General features: G+C 36.7%; 1 protein-coding gene across 1 annotated transcript in view; it reads left to right on the top strand.

The window, feature by feature from the left end:
- The window catches only part of LOC121385361 (alkyldihydroxyacetonephosphate synthase, peroxisomal-like), a 37110-nt gene extending 21098 nt beyond the window's left edge, over window positions 1-16012 (top strand). The window contains exons 11-20 of the mRNA XM_041516017.1: window positions 1285-1412; window positions 2575-2626; window positions 3152-3291; window positions 4410-4459; window positions 5569-5638; window positions 7176-7237; window positions 9349-9438; window positions 12725-12824; window positions 13579-13636; window positions 14680-16012. Of these exons, the coding sequence (XP_041371951.1) occupies window positions 1285-1412; window positions 2575-2626; window positions 3152-3291; window positions 4410-4459; window positions 5569-5638; window positions 7176-7237; window positions 9349-9438; window positions 12725-12824; window positions 13579-13636; window positions 14680-14819 (890 nt within the window). The 3' untranslated portion in view covers window positions 14820-16012. The remainder of the gene's footprint in view (window positions 1-1284; window positions 1413-2574; window positions 2627-3151; window positions 3292-4409; window positions 4460-5568; window positions 5639-7175; window positions 7238-9348; window positions 9439-12724; window positions 12825-13578; window positions 13637-14679) is intronic.
- The last annotated feature ends 5051 nt before the right edge of the window (window positions 16013-21063 follow it).

Raw genomic sequence — 21063 nt, 5'->3', positions numbered from 1 at the left:
TATCACTAGTCACGGGAGTGGGGCTACCATAATCTAGAATCCCTGTCTGACATGGCAATAGTAGTTATTTACTAGCCCAACACTGAATATCACTAGCCATGAGAGTCTGGCTACAATAATCTAGCATCCCTGTCTGGCATGGCAATAGTAGTTATTTACTAGCCCAACATTGAATATCACTAGCCATGAGAGTCCGGCTACAATAATCTAGCATCCCTGTCTGGCATGGCAATAGTAGTTATTTACTAGCCCAACACTGAATATCACTAGTCACGGGAGTGGGGCTACCATAATCTAGAATCCCTGTCTGGCATGGCAATAGTAGTTGTTTACTAGCCCAACACTGAATATCACTAGTCACGGGAGTGGGGCTACCATAATCTAGAATCCCTGTCTGGCATGGGTTCGGATTCCCAGTCGAGGCATGGGATTTTTAATCCAGATACCGACTCCAAACCCTGAGTGAGTGCTCCGCAAGGCTCAGTGGGTAGGTGTAAACCACTTGCACCGACCAGTGATCCATAACTGGTTCAACAAAGGCCATGGTTTGTGCTGTCCTGCCTGTGGGAAGTGCAAATAAAAGATCCCTTGCTGCTAATCAGAAAGAGTAGCCCATGTAGTGGCGACAGCGGGTTTCCGCTCAAAATCTGTGTGGTCCTTAACCATATGTCTGACGCCATATAACCGTACATAAAATGTGTTGAGTGCGTCGTTAAATAAAACATTTCTTTCTTTCTTTCTTTCTGAAAAATTATTATTTACATGAACAAATTTAAAAAAAAGGTAATGCTGGTTTTACAGTCAGAAATGTCTGTTTTAATATCTAAGCTGCACATCGCCTGTAAAACTCAATTTGTGATAGTAAAACTACTAAAAGCAGCATTAATGTCTGCTGCAAATGGTAAAATATAACAAAGTTATCCCATAATTTTAGTAACTAAAACATCTCTGTTAGTTAGAAACTTGTTATAATCACAGGCGTATGGGCTCCCATTTTGGTAAGGCGGCAGGCTGTTTTTTTGCTCGAATAAAACGAAAATGCCCCAGTCTGGATATCAGCATTTATTCATATTAGCATTTCTGTCAAACAGCTATATATGGTTGCAAACGAATCACTATGCATTTTTACATAGAATACAACTAATTACCAAAGTTAATACGGTAACAGGAAATTAGGAGCAACAGCTGTAATACACGTGAAAATGTATTTCTCACAATTTTTAGAGTTCTAAATTGCTACGTTGTATGTAATAGTTTGTGAGATTTTGTTGTTTGTGATTTCAGGAACGTTGGGGGTGGTCACCGAGGTGACACTGAAGATTCGGCCACTGCCCCCCTGTAAAAAATACGGCTCCATCGTGTTTCCAAACTTTGAAAATGGTGTTAACTGCTTGAGAGAGATTGCTCGACAGGTGCTTTTAACGTCGTCTTGTTATTTTGTCACCATTCATTACTTCAATAACATCTTAAGAATTTTAACCATAGCAACACTTATAAATTAAATGCTTTTCATTTCTCATTTGGTATTTGAATCTGGACTCTAAAGGGGTTGGGACGTAGTCCAGTGGTAAAGCGCGCAACTGATGTATCAAAGGCCATGGTATGTGCTATCCTGTCCGTGGGATGGTGCATGTCAAAGATCCCTTGCTACTAATGATTTTTTTTTTACAGGTTTTCTTTCTAAGTCAGAATTACCTAATGTTTGACATCCATTAGCTGATGATTAATAAATCAATGTGCTCAAGTGGTGTCGTTAAACAAAATAAACTAACTTTTACATGTATGATCCTCCTTCCCCTCCACCTGCCCCACCCCTCACCCCGCACATACACCCACCCACCCAAAAAAACCTAAAAAAACCCCCACAAAAAAACAAACATTAAAGTTGAAGAGAAATGTGATTTAATGGAATAGTTATTTTTGCAGAGAGTTTACATTATAACCAGTTCTGACCTGGTGCTTATAAAATGTTTATAGAGTCTAGACTCAAGACTCTTAATAGAGTCTGACCGGCCTCGGTGGCGTCGTAGTTAGGCCATCGGTCAACAGGCTGGTAGGTACTGGGTTCGGATCTCAGTCGAGGCATGGGATTTTTAATCCAGATACCGACTCCAAACCCTGAGTGAGTGCTCCGCAAGGCTCATTGGGTAGGTGTAAACCACTTGCACTGACCAGTGATCCATAACTGGTTCAACAAAGGCCATGGTATGTACTATCCTGTCTGTGGGATGGTGCATATAAAAGATCCCTTGCTGCTAATCGAAAAGAGTAGCCCATGAAGTGGCGACAGCGGGTTTTCTCTTTCAATATCTGTGTTGTCCTTAACCATATGTCTGACGCCATTTAGCCATAAATAAAATGTGTTGAGTGCGTCGTTAAATAAAACATTTCCTTCCTTAATAGAGTGTTAGACTTTTAACACCGTGACAAAGCTATACAAATTGTATGTGTGAGACATCATTAAAGATTAAATCTGGACTCTAAACATTTATAAGCACGGGCACTAGTTGACCGCCTTCAAAATGCAAGCTGTAATAAATGTGACTCGTGTTCAGCTGGTTTGTTTTATTTCAGCGATGTGCACCTGCTTCCATTCGGTTGGTGGACAATGAACAGTTTCAGTTTGGTAAGTTTCTTGATGTAAAAATAAAAATAATAATTTTAAAAATGTTTTAAAAAGGAAACGTTTTACATAAAGATGAGAACTTCCGAATTGTAATACTGTAAATCATAAAATATTAGCAATCTTAAAATATGTAGCGAAATTGAAATAAGAGATAAACATTTATAATTAAGCCATTCACGCTTAATTTGCGAATGATTTTTTTTTCATACCCAGATGAATGTAAAAGAAATAACAGACAATCCATATAATGAAATTTAAAACATACTTACTAATAATAACATTAAAAGTTCATATTTTATTTTGAATTATTTTTTGACTCTAAAAGCTTAGTAAAACAAAGTGCCAATAGAAAGTGACTTTATCAGATATGACGTTCCCTGACAAAAATATTTTTACCTTCATCGAAAAATTAACAAACTCGTGTTGCTATGGCTGAACCATTAAATGCCATAATATTGTAATGAATATAACGGAAATTTAATTATTACCGGTTGTATTCAGTAACCTTTAACCTTTGATCCACAGGTCATGCTTTAAAACCGGAAGTGAATTCCATTCTGACAAGTTTTCTGGATGGTCTGAAGAAGCTGTACATCACAAAGTTGAAAGGCTTTGACCCGAGCCAGCTAACTGTGGCCACACTGCTGTTTGAGGGAACGAAAGAGGTAACCCAATACACTAGGATTTTCTACAAATGTGATAAGATTAAAGGGACATTCCTGAGTTTGCTGCATTGTAAGATGTTTCCGACTAATAAGATATTTCTATGATTAAACTTACATATTATTTGTAAGAAGCCCAGACATGTTTAATATCCACTAATATGTTATACAGAAAAATATATTTGATATGTAATTACATTTCGTTAAAAAGTCTGTTAGTCGATAACATCTTTAAAATTGCAGCAAACTTGGGAATGTCCCTTTAAACATTTCTCAGGGCCAAGATCTAGGTCACTTGGTAGAGTGCCCCACCCGAAATGCTTGGGTAATAAACCCACCCAACGGACCCATTGACTGATTGGGTTTTTCCACCATCCCTACCTGTGCCTCCTGACTGGTATATCGAAGGTTGTGGTATATGCTGTCCTGAATGCAGTAAGTGCATATAAAAGATTGCTTCCTGCTAATAGAAAAATGTAGCCAGTTTTCTTTGAAGACTGTCAGAATTATGAGAATTTGATACTCAATAAGTTACTAATGATTATTTAATAAATGTGCTCTAGTGGTGTTGTTAAACAAAATTGTGGCAGGACGTAGCCCAGTTGTAAAGTGCTAGCCAGATGATTGGTTGGTATAGGATCGATTCCCATCAGTGGACCAATTTGGGCTGTTTCTTGTTCCAGCTAGTGCACCACAACTGGTACATCAAAGGCCATGGTATGTGCTCTCCTGTCTGTGGGATGGTGCATATAGGAGATCCCTTGCTACTAATGGAAGAAATTTATTTGGTTTCCTGTCTAAGATTATATGTTAAAATTATCAAATGTTTGACATCCAATAGCCGATGATTAATAAATCAGTGTGGTGGAGAAAAGAAAAGATAATTTTGTTTAAAAAAAACTAACTTTCAGAAAAATAATTATATCATAGAGAAAATAAAATGAAGCTGATGAATGATGGATCACAGGATCAATCCCACAATGGACCCATCAAGGATGTGGTATGTGCTGTCCTGTCTACAAGATAAAAATTAATTCAAATATTTTTTTCATGTTTTATATGCTATAAATAATCAAAAACATGTTTCTTATGGTCTTCTCTTTTTTCTCTTTTTTTTTCAGGAAGTGGCTGCACAAGAGAAAAGGGTTTATGAAATAGCTAGTAATTTTGGGTTAGTAATGAAAATAATGTAAATATTCTCTTAGCAGTAGAACTGGAAAAAAAGCAAGTGTATAAATTTATTTTTTATTTATGGACTGTCTAACATGTGACTGGTTATCTCAAGGTATTTGCTGTTAAAAAATTTATGATGGTTCTTGCTTTATACATGTGAGGGGCAGTAGTAAAGCAGTTGCTTGATGCACGGTCGGTTTGGGATCGGTCCTTGTTAGTGGGCCCATTGGGCTATTTCCCACTCCAGCCAGTGCACCATGACTGGTACACCAAAGGCCATGGTATGTGCTATCCTGTCTGTGGGATAGTGTATATAAAAGATCCCTTACTGCTAATTGAAAAGAGTAGCCCATGAAATGGCGACAGCGGGTTTCCTCCCTCAATATCTGTGTGGTCCTTAACCATATGTCCGACGCAATATAACCGTAAATGAAATGTGTTGAGTGCGTCGTCAAATAAAACATTTCCTCCCTTATACGTGTGATTTACTCATTTTAATATCGTGAAACCTCTCAAAACTGGACCCTCTGTAAACTGGAATTCCCTAAAAACAGGACCCTCTGTAAACTGGAATTCCCTAAAAACAGGACATTTTTATGGTCGCTACAAGCTGTATAACTATCTATACTTATGGTGTTTTTCATGGGGAGTAGATACTTTGTATATCTTTACATGTGCTTTTTTTCAGAGATTCTGGGGGTGGGAAGGGTTAGATCATTTATACATGTGTGGGTGGTTTTCCTGGTGGATTACATAATTTGTTCATCGGTTTGTACTTGTGTTATTTTTCAGGGAGATCCCAGGGGTGGGAAGTGTAGATAATTTTGTACATGTGTGTGAGTTTTCCTTGTGAATTACGTAATTTGTTCAATTTGTTTATACTTGTGTTATTTTTCAGAAGGATCCCAGAGGGAGGGGTGGGTAGATAATTTGTACATGTGTGTGGTTTTCCTGGTGTATTACATAATTTGTTCAGTTTGTGTGTACTTGTGTTATTTTTCAGGGGGATTCCATGGGGAGGGGTCGGTAGATAATTTGTACATGTGTGTGTGGTTTTCCTGGTCGATTACACAATTTGTTCATTTATTTGTACTTGTTATTTTTCAGTGGGATCCCAGGGGGAGCGGATAATGGCGAGAGAGGGTATATGTTGACTTTCGTCATCGCCTATATCAGGGTAAGTAACAGCTGCAGACAAATTATAATTGTATCTCTAAACAGTCACTCTAAATGAATTCTTGTAGAAATGGGATTGCAGTGGCCGATCTGGGGGTTGGGGGGGGGGGGGGAGGGGCAGGCTCCCCCTAAATTTTGCGACAGTTATATTTTCATTGTATTTATTTATTAATTTTTTTATGTTGGAGAATCCGGGGAAATCCTTTGGGAACGTTTGTAGCCTTCGGCCACGTGTCATTGGGGCCTCCCTAAATGGATTTTATGAATCATCCACTGGATTATTTGTTGAAAATGGAAGTAGTATAAGAGATGGCTTACCTAAAAATATACATTGTAATTAAAATATCACTGAAGTAAACAATATTTTTTTTTTTTTTTTTTATTTCGGGAAGATTTATTACCCATTGACTACATACCTATAGTCCGTCCTATCCTACAAAAATGTGGTTTATAGATATTATCAATTTGGTAAAAGTGTTTTGGGAATAACAAGAAAATGCTATTCTGTTTAATTTAGAGAAAATTAAATAACTAAATAAATAACTTACATGAAGAAAACCATTTCCTGTGGGAAGGACTATAATTGTATATATTGTAATTAAAATAATTACTGGAGTAAAAATAAAAATAAAAATATTCCTAAATATTTTATTAATCATTGACTACATACCTATAGTCCTTCACACCGGGAACACCTTTTTTCATACTATGGAATTTTCTACACGTTATTTATTTCTCAGCCGATTTGTTGTCTAAATTGCACACAAATTTAAAAAAAAATAATAATAATTAATTTCCAAAACACTTTTACTTTTCTTCTTACGTCAAACCAAACTGAAATTATTTACAAATTTTTTTTTTTAAATTGTAGGCGGATGGGACAGACTGTAAAGGTGCACATTGTAATTAAAACAATAATATATTTTTTATTTCTTAAGATTTTATTACCCATTAACTGCATACCTAAAGGTGGACATTGTAATTAAAATATATCTGAACTAAACAATAATTGTTTGTTAATATTCCTTAAGATTTTATTAATTGCCAAGACATATTAAATATCACTTGATTGCACTAGAATAGTCTATGGTGTGTTGCTGTACAATAAAATATCACTTCATTGCACTAGAATAGGTTATACTGTGTTGCTGTACAATAAAATATCACTTCATTGCACTAGAATAGGTTATACTGTGTTGCTGTACAATAAAATATCACTTGATTGCACTAGAATAGGCTATACGGTGTTGCTGTACAATAAAATATCACTTGATTGCACTAGAATAGGCTATACTGTGTTGCTGTACTATAAAATATCACTTGATTGCACTAGAATAGGTTATACTGTGTTGCTGTACAATAAAATATCACTTGATTGCACTAGAATAGGCTATACTGTGTTGCTGTACAATAAAATATCACTTGATTGCACTAGAATATTATATGCTGGGTTGCTGTACAACAAAATATCACTTGATTGCACTAGAATATTATATGCTGTGTTGCTGTACAATAAGCTGAGTTTGTTTTGTTTTCAGGATCTTGGTTTTGAGTATTATATTGTGTCCGAGTCGTTTGAGACCTCCGTTCCCTGGGACAGGTAATATTTTCATCGTCATGCACTAAACAGCCGTACTGATTTCACTGTTCGTTGCTAGGGCAAAACAAGAATCTTGACTTTGTTTCGTAAAATCAGTACGACACACATGCTTGTATAGTAATCTCTATGTATTACCCTCACTCTTGCTCGAGTAATACAAGAATCTTGACTCTCATTTTGTAAAATCAGTATGACACACACATGCTCATATAATTATCTATATCACACTCTTTACATAAAATCAGTACGACACACATGCTTGTATAATAATCTCTATGTATTACCCTCACTCTTGCTCGGGTAATACAAGAATCTTGACTCTCATTTTGTAAAATCAGTATGACACACACATGCTCATATAATTATCTATATCACACTCTTTACATAAAATCAGTACGACACACATGTTTGTATAATAATCTCTATGTATTACCCTCACTCTTGCTCGGGTAATACAAGAATCTTGACTCTCATTTTGTAAAATCAGTATGACACACACATGCTCATATAATTATCTATATCACACTCTTTACATAAAATCAGTACGACACACATGCTTGTATAATAATCTCTATGTATTACCCTCACTCTTGCTCGGGTAATACAAGAATCTTGACTCTCATTTTGTAAAATCAGTATGACACACACATGCTCATATAATTATCTATATCACACTCTTTACATAAAATCAGTAGGACACACATGCTCATATAATTATCTATATCACACTCTTTACATAAAATCAGTACGACACACATGCTTGTATAATAATCTCTATGTATTACCCTCACTCTTGCTCGGGTAATACAAGAATCTTGACTCTCATTTTGTAAAATCAGTATGACACACACATGCTCATATAATTATCTATATCACACTCTTTACATAAAATCAGTACGACACACATGCTCATATAATTATCTATATCACACTCTTTACATAAAATCAGTACGACACACATGCTTGTATAATAATCTCTATGTATTACCCTCACTCTTGCTCGGGTAATACAAGAATCTTGACTCTCATTTTGTAAAATCAGTATGACACACACATGCTCATATAATTATCTATATCACACTCTTTACATAAAATCAGTATGACATACAAGCTCGTATACTATTATACTAATCTATATATCACACTAATTTCATAAAATCAGTACGACACACATGCTTGTATAAATTACACTCGTTTTATAAAATCAGTATGACACACAAGCTCATAATAATCTATATATCACACTAATTTCATAAAATCAGTATGACTCACATGCTCGTATAATAATCTATATGTCACATTCGTTTCATAAAATCAGTATGACACACATGTTTGTATAATAATATCTATATATTATACTCGTTTTATAAAATCAGTATGACACACATGCTCATATAATAATCTCGATATATCACACTCGTTCCATAAAATTAGTACGACACATCAGCTCATATAATAACCTGTATATACAATACTCATTTTGTAAAATCAGTATGACACACACATGCTCATATAATTATCTATATCACACTCTTTACATAAAATCAGTATGACATACAAGCTCGTATACTATTATACTAATCTATATATCACACTAATTTCATAAAATCAGTATGACATACAAGCTCATATAATAACCTGTATATACAATACTCATTTTGTAAAATCAGTATGACACACACATGCTTTTATAATAATCTTATACACCACATTATATGCTAGATGATTCTGTTTGACATTCTTGTTTTTTGTAGGTGACTCCCCCACAACAGGTGCTTGTCTCTTGTGGCTATCTGTGCTGCACACCTGCCATTCCCCATCAGCTTTTAGCTGTGGGCTTAGTCTGGCCACTTCAGTAGTTACTTCTGGCAATAAGAGGCACTTGTAACCACCTACTATGCACCCTAACTACTGGCAGTCGTTAGTGCCGTGGGTCAGACCAGCTTTATTAGCGGCAGAGGACGACTATGCCAGGTGGGTGCAGGGAAATACACAGAGACTGCACCTGTGGAAGAAATTGAGACAAAGTTAGATGTGAAAATTTGTTGGGTTCAGCAGAAGACATGTTTTGGTTTAGCAATACTCTCAGAATGTTTGTTTTTGTTTTTCAGATGTCTTGATTTGTGTCAAAACGTGAAAGAAAGGTTGTACCGAGAGTCGAAAGATAGAAAGATTCAGTTTCCTCCATACGTTACATGCAGGTAAAAATAGCACACATAATTGTAAAAATAGCACACATGTGAACCTTTCTGATCAGGGCAGGATTTAGCTCAGTTGGTTGAGTGCTCGCTTGAGCTGCTTACGTCGCAGGATCGAACCACCTAGGTGGATCCATTCAACTGAACTGAATGTGTTTTCCTGTCGGTTTACTGAGGCCCTTACAAAAACATTTTGTCCCAAGGGTTGGAATTACCTTATCTACACCTCACAACGGTGATTGATTCTTTTTCTTGCCCATTTAATTACAGTAACAAAACATTAATTTTGTAAGCTTCGTACAGTTTGTTTATTGTTGAACGATTCGTAAAAATTTCACCCACATATAATGAAACTCATTTAATCAGACGCAGAAAAAGATAGTCCAACTTATGCAGCAACATAAAAATGTAACAACTTAACAATAAATATAAAGTTGAAAATATTAAAAATATTTTTTAAATAATGATACAACGTAAAATGGCAAACAGAATTTTGAAAACCATAAGTTATAATGTCAATCATTGTAAAACATGAGTTATGATGTTACGCATATGTAGAAATCGTCTAGCCCCTCGGGTCAGACAGATTTATCTAGCCTTCGGGTCAGACAGATTTATCTAGCCCTCTGGTCACAGATTTATCTAGCCCTAGGGTGAGACAGATTTATCTAGCCCTAGGGTGAGACTGAATTATCTAGCCCTAGGGTCAGACAGATTTATCTAGCCCTAGGGTGAGACCGATTTATCTAGCCCTCGGGTCAGACAGAATTATCTAGCCCTCGGGTCAGACAGATTTATCTAGCCCTAGGGTGAGACAGATTTATCTAGTCCTCGGGTCAGACAGATTTATCTAGCCCTCGGGTCAGACAGATTTATCTAGTCCTCGGGTCAGACAGATTTATCTAGCCCTAGGGTGAGACAGATTTATCTAGCCCTCGGGTCAGACAGATTTATCTAGCCCTCGGGTCAGACAGATTTATCTAGCCCTAGGGTGAGACAGATTTATCTAGCCCTAGGGTGAGACAGATTTATCTAGCCCTCGGGTGAGACAGATTTATCTAGCCCTAGGGTGAGACAGATTTATCTAGTCCTCGGGTCGGACAGATTTATCTAGCCCTAGGGTCAGACAGATTTATCTAGCCCTAGGGTCAGACAGATTTATCTAGCCCTAGGGTGAGACAGATTTATCTAGCCCTCGGGTCAGACAGATTTATCTAGCCCTAGGGTGAGACAGATTTATCTAGCCCTAGGGTGAGACAGATTTATCTAGCCCTAGGGTGAGACAGATTTATCTAGCCCTTGGGTTAGACAGCTTTTTCTAGCACCATGCAAAAGCTGGATAACCCTGTCCAGTGGGCAAGAAAAATGTAGCTGGTTTCTTCTGATGACTACGAGTCGGAATTAACAAATGTTTGACATGCAATAGCCAATGATGATTAATCAATGTGCTCTAGTGGTGTCATTAAACAAAACAAACTTCTTTCTGGTCATGTTGTCATGCTATTTCTCATCCCACCCTCCATTAAAAGAAATGTTTTGTCAATAATTTCAAATTGGCGTGACCTAAGAAAAGCCAGTGGGCATGGCAACAGTAGTTATTTACTTGCCCAACATTGAATATCACTAGCCATGGGAATGGGGCTACCATAATCTAGAAGCCCTGTCTGGCATGGTAATAGTAGTTATTTACTAGCCCAACATTGAATATCACTAGCCATGGGAATGGGGCTACCATAATCTAGAAGCCCTGTCTGGCATGGCAATAGTAGTTATTTACTAGCCCAACAATGAATATCACTAGCCATTGGAGTGTGGCTACCATAATCTAGAAGCCCTGTCTGGCATGGCAATACTAGTTATATCTTGCCCAACATGAATATCACTAGCCATGGGAGTAGGGCTACCATAATCTAGAAGCCCTGTCTGGCATGGCAATAGATATTTACTTGCCCAACATTGAATATCACTAGCCATGGGAGTGGGGCTACCATAATCTAGAAGCCCTGTCTGGCATGGCAATAGATATTTACTAGCCCAACATTGAATATCACTAGCGATTGGAGTGGGGCTACCATAATCTAGAAGTCCTGTCTGGCATGGCAATACTAGTTATAACTTGCCCAACATTGAATATCACTAGCCATGGGAGTGGGGCTACCATAATCTAGAAGCCCTGTCTGGCATGGCAATACTAGTTATAACTTGCCCAACATTGAATATCACTAGCCATGGGAGTGGGGCTACCATAATCTAGAAGCCCTGTCTGGCATGGCAATAGATATTTACTAGCCCAACATTGAATATCACTAGCCATGGGAGTGGGGCTACCATAATCTAGAAGCCCTGTCTGGCATGGCAATAGATATTTACTAGCCCAACATTGAATATCACTAGCGATTGGAGTGGGGCTACCATAATCTAGAAGCCCTGTCTGGCATGGCAATAGATATTTACTAGCCCAACATTGAATATCACTAGCGATTGGAGTGGGGCTACCATAATCTAGAAGCCCTGTCTGGCATGGCAATAGATATTTACTAGCCCAACAATGAATATCACTAGCGATTGGAGTGGGGCTACCATAATCTAGAAGCCCTGTCTGGCATGGCAATAGATATTTACTAGCCCAACATTGAATATCACTAGCGATTGGAGTGGGGCTACCATAATCTAGAAGCCCTGTCTGGCATGGCAATAGATATTTACTAGCCCAACATTGAATATCACTAGCGATTGGAGTGGGGCTACCATAGTCTAGAAGTCCTGTCTGGCATGGCAATAGATATTTACTAGCCCAACATTGAATATCACTAGCGATTGGAGTGGGGCTACCATAATCTAGAAGTTTTTCAATTTATGTCTTCTTTGTGGTGTGATTAAACTTAACAAACTCCAACAGTTGACAGGGGTCGAAATTGGCTGGGTATTTGGTCCGACAATCTACAAATTCTGCCAGACCACACATGATTGACTCAAACTAATGTGTTAGAATATAAACATAAAATAATATCTGGTCACACAGGCAAAGAAATATTCAGGCCCATGGTGATGTTGACCAGCAAAACAAACTGGCCAGGATGGTAGTACATATTTGTATTTCGACCCCTGGCTGATGATTAATTAATCAGTGGGCTTTTGTGGTGGTAATATTTTTATTTATTTTATTAATGTTTTTTATTTTTTTATTTTTTTTTATTACCCCAGATCAAATAGATGTTAATAGTTGTACAAAAACTTTATATTACGATGAATGTTTTTTAAATTATTTTGCTGTTTTACTTGTTTCCAGGGTTACGCAGACGTATGACGCAGGTGCATGTGTGTACTTTTATTTTGCTTTCAACTACAGAGGATTATCGAACCCGGTCGAGATATATGAAAGTATAGAGGTAAAGTTCATCATGCATACCATTTTATTAAAGACTATGAATATTTTCAGTTTTGCCAAAACAAATTGGACTAATTAATAACTAAAATTCAATATTGAAGAGAAAATTAAATATTGAAAAGATAATCCTCAGTCTGCTGCTATTGTAACATGTTATCAGCTAGTAGAGCCTTTTTATTGACTATCAGTACACATGCAATGTATTTTCTTGTCTTAGATATCAGCTGTATATTCAGTGTGTTTCTGGTCGTCCTAAGGCTTGTGGTAGTCCAAACTAGCATTTTTCTTCCATTGAAAATGGACCGGCCTTGGTGACGTTGTGGTTAGGCCATCGGTCTACAGGCTGGTAGGTAATGGGTTCGGATCCCAGTCAAGGCATGGGATTTTTAATCCAGATACCGACTCCAAACCCTGAGTGAGTGCTCCGCAAGGCTCAATAGGTAGGTGTAAACCAGTTGCACTGACCAGTGATCCATAACTGGTTCAACAAAGGCCATGGTTTGTGCTATCCTGCCTGTGGGAAGCGCAAATAAAAGATCCCTTGCTGCTAATCGGAAAGAGTAGCCTATGTAGTGGCGACAGCGGGTTTTCTCTCAAAATCTGTGTGGTCCTTAACCATATGTCTAACGCCATATAACTGTAAATAAAATGTGTTGAGTGCGTCGTTAAATAAAACATTTCTTTCTTTCTTTCTTTCCATTATAAATGATAAATCCTGTCTGTTTGTTACTTGTCATACTTTTGTATTTTCACAGAGTTGTGCCCGAGATGAAATCCTGGCTAATGGCGGAAGTATTTCACATCATCATGGAGGTGGGTGACACATTAAAGGAGCAATCTCACTCTCTAACTTATACTTTATAAAATACACACACAACAACAGATTTAATAAACTCAATTTCACTTGCCATATTATCATTTAAAAAATAAAAACACAACCACAGATTTAATAAACTCAATTTCACTTACTGTTTTATCATGTACAAAATACAAACACAAGCACAGATTTAACAAACAATTTTATTCACTGTATTATCATTTAAAAACCCACAGATTTAATGAAATCCATTTCATTTGCAATATTATCGTTTACAAATTTGACATTCAATAGCCGATGATTAATAAATCAATGTGCTCTTGTGGTGTCGTTAAACAAACAAACTTCTTCCATTTACAAATTACAAACACAACTACATATTTAATAAACTCGTTTTCACTCGCCATATTATTATTTACAAATCCACAGATTTAATAAACTCAATTTCACTTGCCATATTATTATTTACAAATCCACAGATTTAATAAACTCTATTTCACTCACCATATTAGTATTTACAAATCCACAGATTTAATAAACTCAATTTCACTTGCCATATTATTATTTACAAATCCACAGATTTAATAAACTCAATTTCACTTGCCATATTATCATTTAAAAAAACAACAGATTTAATCAACTCAATTTCACCCGCTGAATTATTATTTACTAATGCAAAATACAAACACGACGACAGTTTTAAAAAACACAATCTCACCGTACCATATCATTTAATAATGCAAAACACAAACAGAACTACAGTTTTAAGAAACTCCGGTGTTGTCACTATCAACAGTTATTGTCAGTAGTCTTTATACCACATATGTCTGTCGCCATTGGTGGGTTTTTTTTTACTTATCTTGACCTCAAACAAAGGCATATTCCCCCATGTTATTAGTCTGGTCCAAAAAGCCAATGGGATGGCTGAAATCTTCCAATGAATCCTCTGCTTTCTGTACCGGTCACATGAATGAATAACGATCCACATTTTCTCTATTTTAAAATATTTTTTAACACAATTTTTATTTTTATTTTTCAGTTGGGAAAATTCGCAAGAAGTGGTTAGCGAAGACCGTGGGTGAAGTTGGACTGGGAGCGATGCGAGCTGTGAAGCAATACATCGACCCACAAAATATCTTCGCTAACAACAACCTCATGATTGGTGACGCGACGCACTAATTGCTTGCTTTTTACGGACATCTTTTGTGATAGCTCGCACATTCACAGTCTCACAGGACGTTCATTCATACTTTACCGGATAGAACGTGAAATTTTATCTGGATAATCATTTAGTTACATAATAAGAAATCATTTACCTTCTTACATTCTCAAATCAACCTCTGGATATAAACACTTCCGAAATTTTACATATGATGTTATGCTTGTTGTGAAAGATGTCCAGTTAATGAAGCATTTTAACTTGCATGACAGAGCATAAAATTGTATCAGCATGATCACACAGTTACATAACTTCCAATCCCCATAGATATAAAATCTGTTGCGAGATAAATTTTCAAATCAACCTTGACATTTCTGAAATTTTATATTGGCTTTTTGTGATAAAATGTTCACCAATGAAGCATTTTTATTTACATGACAGAGCATAAAATTATATCTGCATGATCATTCAGTTACGTAACATGAATATGAAATCTGTTGCCGAATTAAATTCTCAAATCAGCCTCGGAATATAAACATTTCAGACATTTTATATATGTATGTTGTGATAGAATGTCCACCATGGAGACATTTTTACTTACAAGACAGAGGGAAATTGTATCTGTGTGATCATTCAGTTACATAACTTCCAATCCACATGAATATCAATTCTTTTGCCGGATTAAATTCTCAAATGAACCTTGATATATAAACACTTCTAAAGTTACTTAGATTTCATTTGTGTTGAATGTGATAGCTCAAACATTGACAGTCTCAAGCTGTATCCTAACCACACACAAGCGATTATTTTAGAAATCATTGATTTAAATTGCTGTATCCTAACTGCACAGCGTGCGACGCGACAGATTTAACGCTCGCAGCCGGTTAGGATACAGCTTCATTGAAGTTTTATTGGAATTTTATCTACATGATCATCAGTTATATAACTCCAGTTCACATGATCAGTGTACATATATCCTTAGCATAATTAATTAAATAAATAAAATTAAGTGATTTTCAGCTCCGTATAAAAATTTAAAAACTAAAGAATCATTCTTATCATTGAACATTTTTAAAAATAACATGCAGTAATGAGGCAATTTTTGCTTGTGATTTTTGTTTTCAGTATTCCACAAACAATGTACGTACATTTCTGTAGAATTTCTATTCATATATAACTATTTGTGAATAAATTCAACTTCATAATATCTGTATATATAATGTGTGTGTGTCAATGAATTACCTCCCTTAAATGATGAATTATTAATCCCCTACCGATCCAACCGGAGGCGACTATAGGTTTCATCTCTGTCCTCTCTGTCCATCTGTCTGGCCTACATATAGTTTTTTTTAGAAGGCTTTGAGGTATTGAACTGAAATTGTGTGTATAGCTTTATCAGATCAAGTTTGAATTTCATGGTGATTTATGCATTTTGGACGGATTTAATGCCCTTGAACTTTGAACTTAGGAGATGTAAAAATGTGTTACCCGGATTTTTTTTTTTTTTTACAAGACCTTTAGATATTGAGCTGAAATTATGTGTATAGCATTATCATATACTGTTACACATAAGTTTGACTTTCATGGCGATTTACCCATTTTTTGATTTTTACATCTCCAAAGTTCAAGGGCCATAACGGCCCTTGAACTTTGGAGATGTAAAAATTTGTTTTCTGGTCATATTGCTGATTATTGTCTAAGCTGGGTTGCATTTAAATGTGTTTCCTTGTACAAAAACATCCACATTATATTAATGCAAACCATTGCTTTTTGTATGACATAAGATGCCAAGAATTCCTGAGAGAAAACCACATTGGGTCCGCACACCAAATTGTCTTGGAAACACATCTTTAAGCTTCTTAATTTCCCAATTTTCTAGGGAGCCTGCCCCAGGACTGCCCACTTTACTACCCCCCACCCCCCCCCAACAGATTTTGCTCTGGTCATTTGCCTTCCACATCTTGAATCCCATTTGACTTCAGCAAACTCAAACTTGCATTTTTTTTTATTTTGTGACAACCCCCACCCCCCTCTCACCCCTTACAAAATCCTGTATCTGCACCTGTGGTAATTCAGAAAGAAAAAAAAATGTTTTATTTAATGATGCACTCAACACATTTTATTTAGGGTTATATAGCATCAGACATGGTTAAGGACCACACAGATATTAAGAGAGGAAACCTGCTTTCGCCACTTCATGGGCTACTCTTTTTGATTAGCAGCAAGGGATCTTTTATATGCACCATCCCACAGACAGGGTAGTACATACCACAGCCTTTGATATACCAGTCGTGGTGCACTGGCTGGAACGAGAAATAGCCCAATGGGCCCACCAAGCACTTTACCACTGGGCTACGTCCTGCCCAGTGGTAAGTCAGAGTAATAATATTTTGAATCATTCAGAGATTGCAATATTTCTTGTGTACTGTATACAGGGTATACCATATTGTTAGCCAGATCATGAGATGATAATGAAACATGAAGTTGGCAAATAGATTTCATTACTAATTCACCAAAGGAAGGAAGGAAGGAAATATTTTATTTAATGACACACTCAACACATTTTATTTACGGTTATATGGCGTCAGTCATATGGTTAAGGACCACACAAATATTGAGCTACTATTTTCGATTAGCAGCAAGGGATTTTTTATATGCACCATCCCACAGACAGGGTAGTACATATCACAGCCTTTGATATACCAGTTGTGGAGCACTGGCTGGAACGGGAAATAACCCAAATGTGGATAAATGTGTCCTCTTCTTTCAACATTCCCAGTCTGGAGCTCCACGCGGTAAGACGTGTTTGTTTCGCTTGTGCACACTGCACGTGCTTTCGTGTGCTCGACTTGGGGGTCCTTCATTTCGTTGTTTTTGTCAGCGAAATGAAGTTTTCTACTGGGATGTATGCGGCCATTGGAACTGATTGAACACTGGAACGCTTCTCGTTTCGACAGTCTGCACCACCAGGTTCCTCGCCTCCACGTTTTTCTCCATCTGACTATGTTGACTTGTTTTTTCGTGACTCGTATGACGGCCATTCTGCAGAACGCCACGGTTGTTCGCGTTTAGTCTCTACATGTCCGAGCCTGTCCTAGCAGCACTGGAAGATTGACCGCCCCACTCTAAGAAGAAATAGGAAGCGGGGTCGGCCCCTACTACTCTTTTTCTAGACTTTACATTGTTTTATAGTGATACCATCTCGTATCCTCCGGAGTCGGGGCCCGTCCGCACCACTATACCAACCCATGACGACTGGACTATACCCTAGTCTGATACTCTACTCGTTCAGACGGATCCGGCTTCTCAAGATCTGTATTTCAGCACAGCACTACACCTTCAACGTCTATCGACTGTCAATCTAGGGGTTTTCTTGACGGGATGCAACCCATCTCGTCCCTTTAAGCTGTGCACCCAAACGGCCTTAACGAGGCCACTCGCGTGGACATATCGATCGGACTTTAAACGTTTAGATCTGCGTTCAAAATTTTATGTCGAAATTACTTCTTTTTTGTAATATTATTAAATAGTCCGATCCTCTCTTCTTTCTCTTATTTAATTTTTGACTGTCCTTCTAAAATGCTCCAAATTATATAAATATTCGGCCGAGCAGTCAATTCTTTTTTATTTTTGGCTTGTAACCTTTTTCATTTTTTTCTTTAATCTATTAACTTTTTTACTAATTGCTATTTTCAAAATTCTGCCCATTTTCACCGCCCCCCCCCCCCACCTCCATCCCGAGTCAGGCCACCGATCTTATCGGAGGTCGGACTCGGGATGGGCGTGTTCGAAACCCTAGTGGTAATTGGGCATGTTAAACTAGTTATCATCATCTTCTTTCAAGAAATTAATTTGGTTATTTATTTTGTTTGGCTAATTAAAACTAGCATTTAGCAGAAGATTTGCTGACCAAATTCGTCATGTTTTCCAGCTTATACCAGCCAAAATTCAGTACAAATAACAAAGTAAAATCCTGATGATGCTAAAAATGTGAAAGCAGATCACTTTTGAGGCACTGCTGATTGTTGCCACAAATCTTGAGTGCTTTTAAACCATATGTATATAGCAGGCCCGTACGCAGGGGTAGGGGTGCGTACGCACCCCTCATAGTCTGCCGAGGTCTGTCCGTGGATGTGTAAAAAAAATTGAAATAGTCCGACGATGTGAACTGTATGAAGAAACATTTCAAATTTACTTCCCAGAATGCAGGAAAATGCAGCTCCTGCATTCTCGATTTTAAAAAATTTCAGTGGGGGGGCATGGTCCTGGATCCTCCTAGCAACTCCGGCCCTTTGGGCCGTCGATTACGCACCCCCCATATAATTTCTGCGTACGGGCCTGTCTAGTAAAAGTAATATTTAGACAACTACATCATAAAGCACCAAAAAACAATTTAAAAACAATTATTTTTATTTAATTTAAAATAATGCAGGTGGGATTTTATTCTCAGGGCGAGCCAGGGTGAAAATATAGGATTTATTTTATTATGGCCCAAGCTACGGGGCTTATATAAATATTAATACAGTGAAACCTGTTTGAATCGAACTCTGAACAAACCTGGCTATTTTTCATGGTCCCAAATGTTTTAAATTCTGAAACATGACCCTCTAAGCACTGGGTCCTGTCTAAATCCGATAAATATTGGGACCCCGACGTGACCTGGATTGGACAGGTTTCACTGTAATACCTACATGTTAAGAACAACAAAGAGGAAGTTTGGGTGTACATACTATTTAATTAATTCATCAGTGCCTTATTAATATTACTGTTTTGTGATCCTTAATTTGTAGCAAGCGCTAGGCTCTGACTACCAACTTCCAGCAAAAAGTTGGCCAAATCGTCAGTTGTGTTGTAATTTCCGACTTATGAAGGGTGGGCTTAGATTAACAACTAATGGGTTATATGACAAGAATCGAGTTGTAAGAGTGCTCAAACTAGCAACTGGACCGTCATAGAAGTCATGACTGGCTGTTGGTAGTCCGATCCTAGCATTAGTATGGGGAGGGGGGGGATGTTTCTTGTTCTTTGAGAATGGGTATTATATTCCTAAATTTTCTAAAATATTTAATGCTATTTTTTTATTTTTTGGAGGGCTGGGTATTATCTTTGTAAACTTTTCTATCCCCCCCCCCCCCCAACAACAAAAAGACAACAAAAAAAAACCTCAACAACTTTGGTTAGCAATATACATTGTACTTGTGTTAAAGGGTTTATTCCAATTTTGTTGACATTTTAACATTTTCCTGGCTAATAGAGCTTTTTTAATTATTTAACTTGCTCATTTATTGTGGGGGTTTTTTTGCTTAAAATATAAATGTTTGTATAACTAGTGTATTTCTTGTTGTTCCAATGATTGTACATAGTGGTGACTTTCACAAAATCGGGGACATCAGTGTTTCGCATTTGTATTATTATTTATTTATTTTTACAGCTCTTTGAATGCAAATAACCGGTAATTGATATGTAATTCATGTAGAAAGCTGTTTTATCAATGTTTGTAATCGTGTGTGTTATCTGTATGTACATAGTTTAGAAAACATTCTTCTGTAAAACATAAAAGACATTTTGTGCCGTTCGAAAATTATGTGATTATAAAATCTGACATTTAAAGGGACATTCCTGAGTTTGCTGCATTGTAAAATGTTTCCGACTAATAAAATATTTCTATGAATAAACTTACATATTAAATATATTTTCTTGTTTAGAATATCATTGTCTGTATATTCAATGTGTTTCTGGTCGTGTTAATATTTGTAAGAAGCCCAAACTGGATTTTGTCTTCAAATAATTTCGTACATACGAAAAAATTATATTTTAGGAAATAAAATGAAATTTAACCTAGTACAAATATTAGAACGATCAGAAATACATTTAATATACAGCCACAAATATTTTATGCAGAAAAATATATTTGATATGTAATTACGATCGTTAAAAAGTATCTGTTAGTCAATAACATCTCAAAAATTGCATTAAACTCAGGAATGTCCCTTTAAGTCCCTAGTAGGTTTAATCATTGTATAAAAGTATCCATTTTGTGTTTTTACATACTAGTACACCAGTGTTCCATTATATAAATCGCATTGAACAAAAGGTATGCAAGTCATTTTGAAATGTATTTTCTCCCATCATTCTCCCAAAATATGATTTAGTGTAAGATTTCCCCTTGAAATTCCTTTTATGTTTTGCATTTACCATAGTTTGACACCAATTAGCCGATGTATTTTTCGTGCTGGGGTGCCGTTAAACATCTATTCTAATCTA

Source organism: Gigantopelta aegis, chromosome 11 (genome assembly GCF_016097555.1).
Source record: "Gigantopelta aegis isolate Gae_Host chromosome 11, Gae_host_genome, whole genome shotgun sequence".
Lineage (NCBI taxonomy): Eukaryota > Metazoa > Mollusca > Gastropoda > Neomphalida > Peltospiridae > Gigantopelta > Gigantopelta aegis.
Note: the sequence above shows the minus strand (reverse complement) of the source record. Positions and strands in the feature narration are given on the sequence as shown.